Below are 15,543 nucleotides of genomic sequence, written 5' to 3' on the forward strand. Positions count from 1 at the left end.
CGCATAAAGGGCGTGGTCAGCATGGTTGAAGGAAAAGCCAAAGTGTTTGGAAGAGCTGGGAATTTTAGTATAACACGGTCAAAGGACTGGGCATCTGATAGAGAAGCTCACGGGCATACCTGCACTTCAGGCAACTAACCCGACTAACCTGAGAGCTAATTGGTACAGAGGATCCCCGAGATCAGGTGTTTGGCAACACTGAGAGGGAAAAAAATCATTAGATCTTTATACATGTAACAAGAACAGCAGACCTGTAATTACAATAATTTGGAACCAGGAGGATTATAAGCCTTTGTGCTTCAGCAATACCGGTTAGTAGGGGCTACGTGCTCTGTTTGGTGTATAGGTCATTTGGTGGGTGTCTGCCTGTGGAGAGGAACAAGGAAAGGCATCCACAGAAGCAGAAAATAAATAGAGAAAAAAATGGTACTTGGAACCAGTGTAATCACACCTTATGATCAGTCATGGTTGTGCTAATGGCCTGGACAAAGTTTCCTTGATTCAGTCATATATCTACTCCTGCTGTGGAAACACACTTTCTGAGCCAGATGTTAGCAATTCATGCTCATGATACAGCTATTTGTGATAAGGTTATTTTGCAACAGGAGCACTGCACTGTCTACTTCACAGCTTCTTACATCCCCCAGTGGGTCTGCTAATTTTCAGAGATAATCCTACCTTGAATGGTTAATACATGAGGATGGACAATATCACAAGTGAAGATGTGAGTGAAAGACAAGTAGAACTTCCAGCCTCACTGGATTCAGTATTCAATTTCTGTAATTCCTGAAGAGAGACATGTCAGAGATCTGTGTGTGAAGGCAGAATCTGGTAAATCTGATTGACAGCCTACTGAGAGGAGTTTAGAAAAGCTATGTTGTCTTGGCATTGACATGGAAGGAGAAGGATTCATCTTCCTCCTTAAATAAGAAAGAAAAAGCAACAAATCATTCAAGGAAGGTAAGGCTAAGTGTAAATCTAGGCTTGCCTTTTTCTAGGCAGCAGCCACACCTTGTATGTTTTCATCCAACAAACCCAAAGACAGGTGCTTAGTCACCTTGCAAGTGTTGACATGAAATGACCTCCTACTAAAACAAACTACAGGGTGTGCAAGTATGACTGACTAAAACTGATTGCAACAGGGAACCCAGTGTACAACTTAAGTTATAAAATGTAGCAAAAGACCTTATGGGAAGGTAAAGCTCTATTTAAAAGAATGACTGAATCTGAAATCAGTTTTCTCTCATACTCAAAAGCCCCAAAATGCACATGTCCAAATAGCCTGGCTGGGATTACTTGTGCTATGACACAATGTTGAAGGAATGACAAGTCCTCTACATCTTGTGGGTTCCCTTGGGTGGCATCAAAGCATCATCTTGAGACGGATTTTCTGTGCTTGGCTGTAGGCCTCTAAGAGCACAGGCCTTTTGGGATCCATGTACACTTTGCATTTGTCACCATTTACAAATGCTCCTAGTGATTATCACATAAGTATCATTTCTGTAACCATTTCCTCATTGATTCTACTCAAGATGTCTTCAAACCAGTCTTAATATTTCCTTTACAAATATCTGTGCTGTTTGACAGCTGGGAATGTCTTCACACTTCACTAAAATTCTCTCCATCTAATTCTATCCCAGGAAGAGCCTTCTGAGTACATAATTGCTATTTCTGCAAGCCCAGGCTCTTCAGATAATGGTCTTTCAGCTGATGAATCAAGTATAGTTTGTTAGTTATTTCTTTTATTGCCTTCTTTTGTGAGATCAGGACCATTTACATTTAAACACAAAGTGCATTAAGCTCTTTGCCTTTGCAAGGTTTAAATATGCACAGGAAATTTCTGTTTTCACACTGGGTGCTTGGTTCTATTTTCATTCAGACCAACAAACCCAGGAACCTGGACACACTGCATTGCTTTCCAGCTGATGATACCCTGCTATTAATTGTGTCACTGTAACTATTCCCAAGGGCTGCTTTGTTAGAAGAGCAATCCAGCTCTTTCTCTACATAAAGTGACTTGACAACAGGGTATTTGTAGATTAACAGCAGTTCAGGAGCATGACTGTGTGTAGCCACACAGAAATCTACCAGTCATCATCCAAGGCAGATTCAAAGTTTAATAGAACCAGCTATACATCTGAACTGCCAGTAAAATGCCAGCCAGCTTGTTATTTTTAAGAAATACATTCTACATAAGGCTTCCTTCATGTTTTGTGTCCAAAGTTGTCTAGAAATGGAAAATGTAGTTGTTAAACTACTGATAAAAGGAGGACTGAATCCTTTTCACTTATGTATGAAGTGAAAAAAAATCATTAGCCATACTTCAGAGGCCACTGAAGTGTTGTTACCACTGTAGATTTTTTTATGTGCATAATCCATCTTCTAAGAAAATATTCTTTACTTCTTCCAAAAAACCCACACCATAGAAATAAATTATATTAAGCACCAGAAACTACAGTGTCAGTAGCATTATCTTTGTTTAAGACTCCTTGAGGGCTTGCACTGGCAACTTGACAAAGACCATGAATTGGATATGAGTCTGCACACTGGTTATTTAAAAGAAACAATCCTTTCCAGAAATCTACTGTTTGCTTAAATGTCTTTTATTTGATTGAACAGAATTCTCTGTTTGCCTCTGATCCTTGCCATTGAAGTAGTGTTTGTATTGGCTCAAATACCCTCAAACACGATTGTGCTGAGTTATACACGAGTAGAAGACAGCCAGTTTCAAAGAAAGATGTGAAGACAACCAAAACTGTTGTGACAAATCTACTCTGTCCTTGCACCTCAGCTCAGTAGCATGGTGCCAGGAGACAACCTGACATGTATTTGAACCGGGGCTGCAAAGACACTTCTTCCTTTCACTTCTCCCTGCTGTCTCAGCCCTTCACACCCACTTCCATATTGTTCCCCATGCTGCTGCTCAGTAGCATTAGGAGAGTAAACAAAACCTGTGTTCCTCATTGTCTTTCAGGCTAAATTTGGTTACAGTGTCAAAGAGACTGGAAAAAAGGAAAGAGAGCAATTGGGTAGTGGGAGCACTGAAATGCAGGCTTACATAACCATCAGCCTACAAACACAGAACCAAGGTAGGATAACCACAATTAACAGATTAACAGTCACTCTCATCTCTCCTATCTTCAAACCTTTAATCCATATGATAGAGATCATATTACTCCTTTGGCTTTTGTTTTGCTAAAGCAAATCAATTTGTCTTTGTAAACCATCCATGTAATAGAGCTTCATAGTAAATTGTGAGGATTTAATTGCTAACACTCCAAATTTTAGAATTCCTGCTCAAAGAGAATTTTGTTAGAATCTGAGAGTGAGAAATTTTAGCAAGAATGCTCAGACTTAGCTAGTGTGACTTTTACTCAAGATTTACACAGAGTTGGTATTCTGGGTTGGACCACTGAAGAATTTTGAAATTGGAACTAGGCAATATATGGACTTTAAAGTAAAGTAAGAAATAAAAGTGTTGTGGGAAGATGAAATGGGGAGATACAATTTTGTGTAGGATGAATATATGAGGAAAAGTGTTGAAAATATAATCCATGTTGTGATGCAAGCTGAGTAGGTTGAACCCTCAGGGACAGTTTATGTCTTGCACAAGTTCCCACAAAGTACAACAACTTCCCAGCACATTGCGAGAGTGGTAGAACCTGACACCTTTTGCTCTGCAGAGAAACTTGGGCCCTCTGAGGCAGAAAGCTGACAAGGTGGTTTAATCTGCAGACAAGGTACTTTTTTCTGGGAAGAAGAGATTTGGAGAAAAAGCAGAATTTGGTATGCTGTCACTGTAAGGCTTAGCAAGTCCTGCAAGACTGACTGTGGTTAGAGAGGGCACAGTGACACACGTCAAGCAGCAGCATTTCAGGATTCTAGTCCATATATAATGAAAAGGCAAGAGCCCACTGTTTAATAAGCAGTTTCATCCAGTGTCACACCAGTTTGGTTTCCCAGCTGGACAGGGTGTCAGGGAAGTCTCAGGGAAATAAATACAGGGCTTAGAAAATCTGCTAGCTCAGAGCTACTTCTGAAGAGACACAATACCACTGCTTCTGAATCTGACAGATTAGTGACAAAAGTGAATCTATCTCTGGAAACACAAGTGTGTCCAGAAGAACTGAAACTGGTGTCAGTAATTTAGTCGTGTATCAAAGGGGATATTGGTCTTTGTCTAGTCTCCATAAGGTTTTACTTGTCCATTTTCAATGGTAAATTTTTCCAACACTAAGGGATGGAAAACCATCTGACCCTGATCACATATGTTGAGAGACTTCCCTTCAGCCTATAAGAAACAATCTGAGAGTTCCTCTTTAGTTGGTGCATTAAGAAATGAGAGTTTACCTGAGTTTAAAGAATATGGAAAGATTTTTTATTTGTTTACATCTCTGGCTCTGAAATGGGTATGCAATCCCACTAAATGATGAATCTGTAAAGCAGATGTCATCTTAGATATGAAGATGAAATGTCTGTAGACAACCCAACTATTTTCTATCCTTTAAATACAGATTACCACATTAAAAAAACTAAATATGAATAAGAAAACTGACTACACTTAAGAGCCAAACAGGACAGACCCACATTTTACCAAAGTTTCATGATTAACATAAAAACCAAAGAAGATTAACAAAATTAGTTGTTAAGACCTGAGTTTTGGCTGCCACTGAAAGACAAAAGAAATGCCTGATCTGCTGTTTGGCTGCTACCATGTTCTAAAGTACGGGATAGATTGGCTATGAATGCACAGACACTTCCTGTCTCATCCTTTGGGCAGATAAAGTTTAAAAGTATTGCTTGATGATTCCTGTAAGGACACAGTTCACTTCTAGACTGAGGGTCACAGGCAGTTGGGAAAAGTTGATCATGGGGAAATGGCTCAATCAGCAGCATCATGAGTATCATCATGTGAGGCTCTGTCAAATATGTCAGTGCAAAAATACAGCTACAGGGAAATTAAGGTTGGAAGGGACTTTTGAAGGTGTGTTTTAATCCTTATGTTCAAATCATAGCTATGATCAAATTTGGATCAGGACAATTCTTTTGATAGTTATGTTAGGAAAGTAAGTGAATATAAAGTGAAAATTCTAATAAAATTCCATTTAACACTTTCCTGGTAATAACACTGAATAAAGGAATTTTAAACAGGCAGCAGTGAACTGCCCTGTCATGTTTTAACCTGTATAATATTATTTTAGAGACACTTGTGGACATAGTAGACAGGGGAAACTTGCCAAAGGCTATCTGGCTATTTTACTTTGAGAAGATGGATTTATAGGAATTTTTTTTTTTAATTAGTATGCTAAAGACAGCTTGAGATGTTGTAAATATTTTTGCCATGCTACACTGACAATAGACTAACACTCATAAGAGTTTCTTCACAGTATGGTGAAATTAATTTGGCTATCAGTGCTTGGCAGCTGGATGTGAACCTGCTCCGATTACAAGCCAAAGAAGCAGTAAAAAATGGGTACTGCTATCATGTGACATGAAAACAAATTTTCTGCTGAAAGCAAGAAATACGTGAGCGTTCCTGCAAAAGGTTATACCATTATGAGGCAATTTCAACTCTTCTACTTGGACCTCATTCTAACATAACTTGTGAAAATGGTTCTGTTGTGTTTGTGTGCAGCAAAGATACACTGATTAGCTGCAGAAGGCAGTTCTCTCAAAGCTGCTCTCTAACTCTGTTTTATTGGATATTTCTTCATTTTGGGAATCTGCTAGACAGTACTGATGCTTTTCTGTTGTATTTACACAAGATTCTTGTTCTCAGATAACACAGAAAGACTAATAGTGTTTAAAATGTGAGTTCTTTATGAACATATGGGTAAAATTTGGTTTCATATCCTTTACAGTTGTCATCTTAATATCTCTACAAACTTTTATAGAAGTTAGTATTACATGATGACAACAACCTAGCCAATCTCTTAAATTATAAATTGAACTTAACACTGTTCAAAACCTCAGTCAGAGGACTAGAACATGGACAAAGTTTGTGACTGGATCTGTGATTTGTTGTGACAAGGGGAAACTCTAGTAATTTGATCAATGGATACTCATCAGCAGTGTGTACCAAGAGTCTTAACCATGTTTTCCATGCTATGTTGTCTGTTTTTCACTCACTAACAGGTCCCAGAATGTGCCAAAAACAACCCTGTGTATCAGGGTGTATTGCACATAGCAAACACTTTGCTGGGCCAACATGAAGTACCTGCAGCTAACCCTGAGTAGAGCCAGGGCAGCAGAGCTTCAGTGAGAGCTTCAGTGATACCATGGTCAGATACCACAGGCCTTGGTGAATAGTCACAAACTCAAAAGACAGGAAAACAACAACCATGAGAGAAAGAGGAGTCACACATTTGCTGTGTCAGAAAAGAAGAGGTGCTAAAGAGATACCATTCAATACCAGGAGTATTAGATGCTTCCCACACAGCCAGGCATAACAGGACACAAAGCTACCTAGAAAAATGTAACAGATGCAATTAAAGCTGCCTTTCATACATCACCAAATAATAGCAATTTTAGATTATACTTGACTTCAAGTGTTTTAAGCACAAAACAGGACACACAGCAGAGATACAAAGCTCTACCAGTCAGGGGATAACCTATGGTTTAAGGATTACAAGGTAATTGCATCACATGAGGATTTCTATGATTGTGAAGCATCTGGAGTATATGAAGGAAGAATTACACAGTGACCTTTGGAACAAAGTCTTCTAAATCTTAGAGCACAGACTGGCATTGAGAAAGACAAACGCTAATTATTATTTTTGTGGTTTGAATGTAAACTAAACTAATCTCCAATTAGAAAAAAAAAAAAAAAGACATGTTTGAGTGCAGTATGCACTGCAGCACTGTTACACTGCAGCAGGGTGAGACAGACTGGAGATGAGGGAACTTTGACCTCTGTGTGTCTTGATTTCTTTCATTTTCCCTCATCAGCCCACTGTGGTTTAATTGAACTACAGAATTTCAGAACTAGCCTGTTCGTCTGTCTGAAAGAAACATAAAAGACCAGAATGAAGAGACAATGAGAAGGATGAAGGGATGATGAAAAGCATGGGAGATTTCTATACAGGGTGTAGGAAGGTGTGGAAGTGTATTCATGTATGTAAGAACTCTTCAGTCTGTAACTAAGAAATGACTGACAGATGTAGGGTTTAATCAAGGAAGGACTGTGGAAAGGATGAACACAGATGTGCTGTTCACTGTTTTTCCAGCATGAACTGTGGGGAGCCAGCTGGAGCCAACAGAAGAACAGCAAACAAACAAAAGGAGATGCTTCTTCACACAGCGTGGATCAAAGCTGCAGTGCTAAAAGTTCACTTGAGTTCAAAAAGAGGCTTAGGAAGTGTACAGAACAAATGTCCACAAAGCTTTATTAAACATATAGAAACCACCCCTGATCCAAGAAACTCCTCACCCATAATTGACTGATTGCCAGAGATTGTATAGGACAAGTATAGACACACATGGCTTGTTCTTACATTCTTCTCTAAACACCTGCTTGTGGTTGCTACCAGAGACAAGATACAGGGCTAAAAGTACTTCTTGATCTGACTCAACAGTACAGCATAACTCTGCCTAAAACCAGATCATATTATTAGGCTCAAGGGTCAAATATAGGAAAAGTATGACATCAGATGATTTTACAGCCTATTAGCTTTACATTCTATTAAATTCCATAAATAGTTATATGTTTTAAGAAAATGGTGTTACCGCTTTCTTCCAGTGAAAACACTTCATTTAATGGAGAAGCTATCATTGTTCATAGTCACTTCTAATATATGAAAGTTCTACAGAAGCAAGAGCTCACATTACAGAATGATGAAACATTACCTGTGCATGAAGTTTGCATATCTTACACTTTTTCCATGCAGTATATTATGTTTTTACCAAATATCTGTTAGCGTCTGTGTAGCATCTCAGAATGAATCCTGACTACTTTTTGTTTCAGATTAAAAATGCTTGGATGAGACTGTTCTGAAGAACGGTGTGGCACAGGGGGCTGGTTTCTCTGGCTATGGAGAACAGAATGTCAGGTATGCTAATTACTGAGTGACTGAGCACACAGGCATTCCTAACACACAGTGGTGTCTGCTACAGAGCAGAAGAAAGATCTTTGTACTCCCCATGAAATCAGTACAGGTCTGCTAATTTCAGCACAGTTATCAAGCCTGCTGACATAAGGCCACAAAATCAAGACTTCATGTCACACTGGGACCAAACTTAAGGCATGTGTAATAAAGGAATTAAATAAGTCTTGAAAGGTGCTCAAATCTGCTGGACAAGGTTGTTTCACAACCCAAGAGATCACAGTTTGATCTGCTTTTCAAAGAGAACACACAAATGGAAACTACAAGGAAGGACCAATTGTTAATATAATTACAAAACTTTCCAAACATTTTTCCTTCAGAAGCATAGAAAAGGAAATTTATTTATTAAAATTAATGATATTTTTTGTCTCAGAGGGAGCTGTCCTTACCAGATCAGTTAAAACAGAATGTATCACTGGAAGTGGATATGTATCAAAACATAACTGAGAGAGCTAAAAATGCAAGTACTTAGAAAATAATGTGACGTAAAAGACACAAAAAGACGTTGTGATTTTTCTCCATAATTTTATTGAAATTTTAGTCACAATCACCCAACCTTATTATGCAAAAGAGTCAGTTCAGTAGAGACCCATGGCCTTGAACGCCGTGCACCCCGTGCAGAGAAAGGCAACACCTCCGGGCCTGCAGGCTGAGCCAAAAACCAAGGGATGGTTTCCTAGTGCCTCCCTGTGTTGCGAACACAGTAGTGCACGGACAACCCTTCCACGTGGGCAGAACAGCTGCTGTCTGGGGCTGCTGCTCAGGCACTGTACAGTATCTGTTCGTGGGTTTTTAATCTCAGGTCCTCCTCTACGACATGCTCCGCTAAACACTTTCATTCATCACGGCTGAATAACAAGAAGAGACATTGATCATATAGCAAAATAATATTTACTTGCAATCCCAGTAAACAAGGTAGAAATGCCAGTAGGTTTGGCTAAACAGTTAAAAAAAAATGAAGTAATGTTTGGCAGCAAATCATTCAAGCAGTATTTGTCATCTGTAAATTATTACTCAAAAGGAAGAGCATGTAATCGGTGTGTTTGATTTACCCAGTAGCAAACTCGGTGGCAGACATACCTGTATCCTTAAGGAGTTTGGCTAGCAACAGTTTGTGTACAAGTAGCTACTTTGTAGTAGCTGATTCACAACGGGCCAGTCTTGCCTTAAATTGTAAACAATTTATTGTCCCAAACTTGTACTGTAACAGGACACTAAAACTGTACACATCCATAATGTCAAGAAAAGGTGTGTATAAATTTTTCCATCATCTCTGCACAATTGTTATTCCTATTCCTGCTTATAGTCAGAATTATCAATACGGTTCTCCACTATTTTAATAACACCTCTAATCTAATGCACCTGGTATGTCCTTACAAGGGAAATATTTCTCTGTGGTTTTCACCATGGGAACGTTCTGATTGTCAGTGATCACTCTGTTGGGGCAAGAAAGGTTTTGAAGCATTTTGACATGAAACTCTATCAGAATAAACGTTCAAAAGCTGGAAATATCAATTACAATTTACATTTAGTGATGTTTGAAAATGCTCAGTGGTAGTGTAAATTACAGAACATCCACCAGAGGGAAGATCTTGCATTCATTTAGAGTAAAATAAATAATTTGAAGGATGAGAGAAACACACACCTGATATTTAAGGCAAAGCAAATACTGTTTAAAGTGTTTCATAGCAGTAGAATGGACTTTTTGAGCTTGGCAAGTTTTCAGAAGTTATTTGCCTATCTAAAAGTAACAGACTTACAGAAAGTTTCCTGTATTGATCACTGATTTATTGCACTACATATAATATACATGCACACAAAAAACTAAAAATTGCTTGGTTTTTTAACTTACAGATGCAGCATAATTTCACTGCTGTGATGAAGTAGACCAGAGCTTCTGTGGTCTGAAGTCCAAATGCATTCATACATTAAAGCCCACCCACATGTGGTCACTAGAGTGAGTAAAATACTGAAATGTTTAGACACTGTTGTTTTTAGCAGTTATTGACTACACTATGTTGCTCCCCTGTTAATGGAAATATTTGCTAAATTGTCCATAAAGTTTGTGTACTACTAATTTAAATTTGATAAATAACAGTCAGACATTTTTAGAGAATATTAAAGACAGCTTACAGTCTGAAGGTTTCATAGTGATCCAGCAGCTACATAGAGCTGCTCAGAAACATGCTCTTGAGCTAACGTTAACTCTAATGTCTGAGATATTTAGTTTAATAGCCTGACTTCAGAGACCTACTCAAGGAAATCTTAGCAGTTCAACACTTCCCTGGGATTCTTCTGAAACAGAAATTCCAGATTGTGGTTGCAATTCAGAGATTAATTTGTTTTCTTGTTTAAATGAAAGACACAGGCAGAGGCCATCTGGCAAGCAAATTTCAACTCAAGTGGAGAAACATATTTCTGGAAAATGTAAGGCCAGATGCTTCAAAAGTTCAACCACATCCATACCCTACTGGATTAGAACTATACTTATACCAATGGCTGTTCACACAACTGCTCTTTTCCACCAGAATTTTTACCAAAAAAATCCTACAGAGATGTCACACAATGGTACAGAACATGCGGGTCCTTTTAGAGATCCTTGGTAGAATGAGGACTGGGCACAAGATTGTAGCTACAATTAGAGCTTTATTATGACATAAAAAATTCACTTTTCAGCATACCTTATTGTTATCTACAATTTCTAGCAGTTAGTGTATCTTACTACTATACAGGATTTTTAGCAATTATCCCAGCTTTCAGTAAAGCAGAATATCTAGTAATCAATGTAGCTTTCTTTACTATCTAGAGTCTTTGGTTATGTAGGCTTTTAGTCACCTGAGCCCTCTGCAATTGAGGTCAAAGTCTTGATAATCAGTGTGTGACACAACAATCATAATCTAGATTGACTTTACTTAAAGAACCAGCCAGTCCCTGCAGCACTGAGTAACAAGAGATTCTGAGCATCTATCCTAGATTATCTTTTACCAATAAAAATCTACAAGTTTGTTCAATCTAGATATTCCACTGGCAACGAACTAAAAATAGTCTATGAAGGTACTTCTGGAGAAATAATGTGTGTAAATGTGATTTCAATAGAAGAAGAGATACTGACCAGCACTTCCTCCCATTAGTTTTTATAAGTCGTTTACAGAAATTCCCTTCAGAATACAAACAACTTGTTTCATGTTTTCCCTTACCTGATATTCATTAAGTATAGTTAAAAATGAAAGGAACTGGAATCATGTATCAGATTAAATCCCAATTAAAATCTGTATTACACAAATAGTATTTTGAAGATATAATACTTAACTTCAGTGGGGTTATTCTGGATTTGCTTTTGATCTCATTATACTCTTATGGGAGCAAAACCGGCTAAGCTGCTTTGGGGGTGCTGATGCTGCAATCCTTTTTCTATGGTGAAAAATACTTTTTGACTAAATACTATGCACTACATTTGCCAGGTTTGTAAAATTAGGGAAATAATTTGTGTCACGTTCTTAAATTTAAGAAAGCTATAAAGTTTCTGTGAACTTTTTTTTTGGTAAATACCCTTCCAGTTCCACTTCTTGAATATTTCTGTCGGCTTTGCTGTTCTAGTTCCTCCTTTAATATTTTAGAAATGAACTTCAAAACTTGTTTTGAAATCAGGATAACAAAATAGTTTCATACTCTTTGGCCAAACTCAGAAGAGTTTAGGATTTCAGTACTACACTGACTACCAAGTTTTCTAGAAAAAATCATAAAAGTCATAGCCCATTGCTGGCACAGCAGGACAGTAATGTAATCATGTATTTTCTCTCTGACATGAAGCATTTGCTCCTTTAACTCTACATCCAGACTGAATATTCTGATGGTTATTTTTTTGTAAAGAACTGCAATTTCACAGAGAATTAGAAACACAGCTCCTACCCACTTTATTGTACCAGTACAGTACAGAGAGTTGATTTCCCTTATGCCAAGGTATTTCTAAAATATTGACAGTTTTCTACTGAATTAAAAAAGAGGACATGAAGGTAGTAAGCACAATTCTTTGTGCTTTAAAATTCATGTCAAATATATAATGGACATTTGTAGTTTACCTGCCACCCTGCTTTTTTGGTTTTTATAAAATGAAATACCAAGCTATTCATAGGAGCAAGAATAGAATAGCTGAAAAAGAGTTTCTTTCTCCGCACAGCTGTTGATTAAATCAGTAACATCAAAAGAGCAGCAAGTTTCCTTAAATAGGGGCACTTTAGAAAGACCACCAATATGCCATAAAATTTGCTGAAGTGCAATGGATGTATAACTAACAGCAAAGTCAGGTCCCACACTGTGTTTTTACTTTTGCTTTATATGCAAAAATACCCATCCTCCTAAACCACAGGAACTGCCATATGTCAGATGTCTGTAAGTGTGAGCATGAGGATGTGAGCTCATAGTCTGTATTAGCCTTCAGAACATCAGTTAGAGGAGAACTTTTAAGTAGTTCACCAACACCTGCAGAATAAAAGCAGAGCATAGAGCAACCAAGAACAGAAGAATCTCCAGAATGAGTGAAGCTGAGGAAAGCAGTGGCACCTCAACATGGAATATTGTGAGGTCAGTAGTCTGCATAATACTGGGCTTGTCATTTATAATTGGCACCCCTGGAAACTGCATAGTCATCTGGACTGTTTGTACAAAAATGAAGACAGTATCTCTTTCAGTCCTGCTGATCTTGAACCTGGCCATTGCTGATGTCCTTGTACTGATCACTTTACCAATTTGGATTTACTCTTTTGCTGAGTCATGGGTTTTTGGAGTAATTTTCTGCAAAGTGCTGGTTTTCATTATTTACTGTAGCATGTATGCCAGTATATTTCTGATTACAGCACTTAGCTTGGAGCGGCTACTGGCTGTGTTTTATCCTTTCACAATTCAAACATACAGAAGAAAAGAAAAAATTTCTTTGATTGTGTTCCTCATTTGGTTCCTGTCTATTGCCTTTGGCATTTCTGTCATCCCGTTTCAAGAGACAGAAGAAACAAACGGTCGACTTCTATGCACGTGTCGCAACTACTCTTCTAATAGACAGAAAGTGTCGTATCTTCTGCTGGAGACCCTTGCAGGTTTTGTAATCCCTTTCTTAATTATTTGCACTTGTTATGTGTGTGTTGCAAGAAGGATAAGCAGAATGACTTACCAATCCAAGCAGCGATCGGAACGTCTCATTGCCAGTATTGTGGTGGCTTTCATTCTGTGCTGGTTCCCTCACCATCTCTTTAACATTCTGGATGTTATTTCAATTGAAATAGAACTCTCTAATGAGGAGATGTCTTTGGCACTGGAAGAAATCGTAGACAAAGGAGTGTACATCTCTGGAGCACTTGTATTCATCAGTAGCTGTATTAACCCTCTGCTTTATGCTTTTGCTGCACGAAGGTTTCAGAACCACCTGAGGTTTGCCAAGATATCAAAACTGTTTGAACAGATCAGTCAGACTGTAACAGAAGAAGACAAGAAAAGAAGTCTGGCTGTAACCAAACATGAAGAACCCCTAGTAGGCACAGAAAATCTCTAACAAGGAGCTGACTGAATAATCTGTGTCATTGCTTCTGCAGTCCTTTCTCCCCGCTCTCAGTTCCGTTTACTGAGTGGTCCAGGGAAAGCTGGAGAGAAAGAAAAGCTTTTTGGGTTTTTTCCTTCTGCGTTTTATAAGAATTGACATTAGCAAACTTGTTCAGTACATAGGTTAACATTCACATCATGAAATGAGCACTGTTGCTGAGAACCTCAGCAAGGTGGCTAAAAGCTCACATTGTAAGGAATACAGCATTTTTACTTTCCATCAAACTTATTTCTGATTTCTGTAAAGTCTGTATGCAAAAAACAGTAAAGAACTGCATGTGGAAAAGAGAGACTTTGAAAGCTTAAAACTAAGTTTTTCTTCAGGAAATAATTTGTTACATGTTCAAAAATCCTTTTACAATCTAAAGTTTTAAGAAATTAAATTCTTTATATGGGTAAGAATGGTTTTAAAGTATAATAATGACACAAAGCTCTTCTGGGTCAATGGAAAATTTAAAGCTATTTTTATTCATTACTTTATTTAGGTTTGAACTTAATAAGAGTTGTTTACACAAGCTCATTTACTGCATTATCTTGGGGTAGTAGGTATGAACAAGTCAAACGTGGAGTGTGACACCCAGAAGCAGCAAGAGGTATGAGAACTGTGTTGTATGGCAAACATCACTGCAGACTGTATGCTACATTTGATGGCAAACACATTGCATACTTCAACGGCAATTTGATGTATTAAATATATATACTTCGAGTATCCTCCAAAATTTTGATTCAAAGAAGTTAGACTTCCAAGATGTCTATTGAATTGGGGAAGAATCAGATCAGGTTCAGGTGAGGAGGAAGGAAAGATCCTTTTTATTATTTTTGATGTGTAAGAAAATTATGGTAGTAGTACAAAGTCTCTCATATCATAAGAACTTCACCTTGCAAATAAAAGCTTTTATAAAATCGTGGACTTTGCCATAAGAAACCAATAAAATTAGCATTTGCAAGGGCTTTAATTTTGTGAATGCATGTAAACTCACTGTGAAAAATTTCGTGGCATCAAGTGTTTGCTTTTGAAGTTTTATTTATTTCAATTGTACCTAACATTTTTTATACTTGCTTAGTAAATTCTTAAGTCAATAATTTGTAATAAGATTAAGATTACTACTGATTATGAAGCATATTGTGATTTCACATTCCTTGTTCTGGACAGCTGCTAAATAGCTACATTACTCATCTTTACAAAGAAATTACAAATACTAACCATAAATTAATTTTTGAAGTCTGATTGTGTCACAGTGAAGGGTATGTGAGTTGTATTAATTTAGCTTGTAAACTGAAATAAACATGGGAACTAAAATCCTTAGCTGCTAATGGAAGAATATTTCTCTAAACTTGCATATGTGTTTGTTATTCCTGCTTCTTATCAGAAAGCATTTTTTCTCTTGTATAGGAGAAAAGTCCACAGCACAGAAGGTTTTCCTTCAATAGGACTCCTTCACTGAAATTAAAGAAAACTTTAGCAATATCTTGTTTGCAGCAAGTAGTAAGCAACAGATGAAACCTTTTAGACTTTACCCCATCCTTTACCTACCAGTCTTTTTCACCCCTCTAATGGCTTTTAATTGCTATAGGACATTTAATATAGAAATGTGAGATTATCTCACAAAAAAAGCAGTGGTTTCAGTTATCTACTCATAAAAAAGTGAAGCTGTATTTCCCAATATGTTCTTGAGATAGGAATCACTCACTATTCAACAACAACACCACAGAACAGAGGAGATTTACTATCTCATGAGCACATGAGCACTGCAACTGAACTTCTAGGCCACAAGGAGTCAAGCATTTCACAACTTCTAGGTGAGAAAACACCCAGGCAAACTTTAGTACAAGCTGACTGACCAGTATTTTC

The 15,543-nt window shown here is 37.7% G+C and overlaps 1 protein-coding gene across 1 annotated transcript; it reads left to right on the top strand.

Moving 5' to 3' along the window:
- Nucleotides 1-12,543: 12,543 nt before the first annotated feature.
- Nucleotides 12,544-14,975, top strand: LOC102105374 (leukotriene B4 receptor 1-like). The gene has a single exon (XM_014255438.2). It carries the CDS (start codon nucleotides 12,634-12,636, stop codon nucleotides 13,642-13,644), a length of 1,011 nt encoding a protein of 336 aa, XP_014110913.1. The 5' UTR covers nucleotides 12,544-12,633; the 3' UTR covers nucleotides 13,645-14,975.
- The last annotated feature ends 568 nt before the right edge of the window (nucleotides 14,976-15,543 follow it).

The sequence above is a fragment of the Pseudopodoces humilis genome, chromosome 14 (assembly GCF_049639895.1).
Source record: "Pseudopodoces humilis isolate 2021_Gansu_Grassland_sample_001 chromosome 14, ASM4963989v1, whole genome shotgun sequence".
Classification (NCBI taxonomy): Eukaryota; Metazoa; Chordata; class Aves; order Passeriformes; family Paridae; genus Pseudopodoces; species Pseudopodoces humilis.